General features: G+C 32.7%; 1 protein-coding gene across 1 annotated transcript; it reads right to left on the bottom strand.

Annotated features, from left to right (window-relative positions):
* Positions 1-493: 493 nt before the first annotated feature.
* Positions 494-1120, bottom strand: LOC108203876 (agamous-like MADS-box protein AGL62). The gene has a single exon (XM_017373081.2). The coding sequence runs from the start codon at positions 1118-1120 to the stop codon at positions 494-496; it is 627 nt and encodes a 208-aa protein (XP_017228570.2).
* Between the last annotated feature and the right edge of the window lie 1130 nt (positions 1121-2250).

The following is a 2250-nucleotide window of genomic DNA, read 5'->3' as shown; positions in this document are numbered from 1 at the left end:
TATACAAATCTGAACTGTTTTATCACTCGAATATTACTCTAGGGTCTATCAAGAGACCATGACCAATCTATATCCAAAAGATTGTACATAGATTGTTTTCTACGTGGCCCCGCAAAGATGAAGATTTCTACCGCCCCTCGCACATTCTTTTCTCTTCTTCTATATATAATAAAGAAATTAACATTCTGTAAATTGACACTTATACTAAACATCAATATATAAAGAGTATAAGAACTAACAACTTTTAGCAACTGGATAAATTAAATGATAATATTATGAAACCAAAATAGAGAAAACAACATTAAAATCTTTTATTCATCATGATATCAAGAAAGAAATGATTAAATGAGTAGCACAAACCAAGACAAAAAGCATGATAGATAGCTTGGTTTTCTTATTGTACAAACATATATAAAATGTTTTAACAAAAGACCACTTACGACAAGTTCTTATAATTCAGCTCCTTCATGCCTCACACCCCTAGTTGGGTTCCTTAATTTTGGTACACAATTGGATGTCCACATCCGTGCCCGAGATTAAATCCATTTGGTGTCATTGAAAGTCCAGTGCTGGAGCTACACCCATCTAGTGCTAGTGCGTGTTCCATCATCACAAGATTCTGAGCGTGTGTTGCGATGCTTTTCTTGAGGTCCTCCATACCTGTTTTCAACATATCAAGTTGTTCAAATCGAAGATCATCAATCAGAGCCTCCCACCAGAACATTTCTTGTCGTTGCTTCTTCAATTTTATGAGCTCCTCCCCTTGTTTCTTCTGCTCTTCCGAATATATAAGCAACTCAGAGAGTTCCTTGTTGAGTAGACGAACCCTTGCACTGCGAAGAGCCTGTACAAGTTGAAGGGTGGTTGAATTCATTGGACTCGGGTCCTGAGCATTGAGGAACTTTTCAAGGATTTGTTCAACATTCGGATATCCAAATGAGAAAACTTTTTTCCCAGGAGAGAAGACGATGATTGCAATCTCTACACCACATAGGGTGCTAAGCTCACTCGCTTTCTGGAATAACCCACAACGCCTCTTGGAGAATGTAACCCTGAGATTACTTTCCTTGCTCATTTTTGCCATAACAATCTTTTGGCGACCCTTGCTCTTTGTTGCCATGTTTCTCTATCCTCCTTAGTTGATAGAATGAAATAGAACAGGAGATTATAAAGGGATGCTACCCCTTGGGTACCTTCACTATTGGAAAAAGCGAGGAAATATTGGTATCTGAATATTACATTCTATTAGCATTTAAAAACTTGCATTGTCGGACAATATGGTAATCTTTCAAATGGAAAAAACGTAATTAATTTTTGGAATTTTCCTGTAACATTAGTATTTATTAGGGATCTTATATTCCTCTTTTTTGTGCCATGACATTCTTACTGTTGTTTTGATAATACAAGGAGAATAAATGACTTCTATTTCCAAAACACGCCACACTTATAATTCCTTTTTGGCTTATTTTTATTAAAACTAAAAAACATATGATTGGTCTACTTGCTTAAAGTGTTTATATATTTGTAGGAAAAGTCAATTTGAACATCAATAAAAACTATACAAAACCCAAAATCTATCATATATTCCTAACATCAGGCACCAAACTTCATTTGTCACGATGGGTAAAGTCTTACTTTTCGGAAAAAAACTAAATGGTATATTTTAGTTTATTATTTTTTGCAAATCTAAAATCTATTTGAATATATTGATTAATATATTTACCGATATTATAAAAGGCATATTTCATCACCATTTATTATTAATATTTTTAATTTTGTTCAAGTACTGGGAATATTGGTCCAAAATGACACACCATAATTCTGAACTACAAACTTATATATAATTTTATTAAATTACTTTTAGTTTTAAAAATTGTTGAAATATTTAACTTACCTAAGAATATGTTATTCATCTCATGGAAATATTTTTTATTTTTTCATCTTTTCAGTCCCGTTTTATTTTTAAAATATTATACTTAAAGGTCCATGGTAAAATTTAGTGTCACAAATACACTTATCTAACATAGTGAAAAAATTAATTTCTATAACATGCACGATTTTACTGTTAGGGATTTTTTTGTAATACAATTAAAAATCCACATATCAAATAATGGACTTTATTTATAAAGTTATGCTCAGAAAGTAATCTACATGTATGGTAAGGCTGACAATTTCGGGTTTGGAGTCCGGTTGACAGTCGCGGGTCAAAAATTTAACCCAACCCAAACCCGACCCCAAATTTTAATGAAT

This window comes from Daucus carota, chromosome 8 (genome assembly GCF_001625215.2).
Source record: "Daucus carota subsp. sativus chromosome 8, DH1 v3.0, whole genome shotgun sequence".
Classification (NCBI taxonomy): Eukaryota; Viridiplantae; Streptophyta; class Magnoliopsida; order Apiales; family Apiaceae; genus Daucus; species Daucus carota.
Note: the sequence above shows the minus strand (reverse complement) of the source record. Positions and strands in the feature narration are given on the sequence as shown.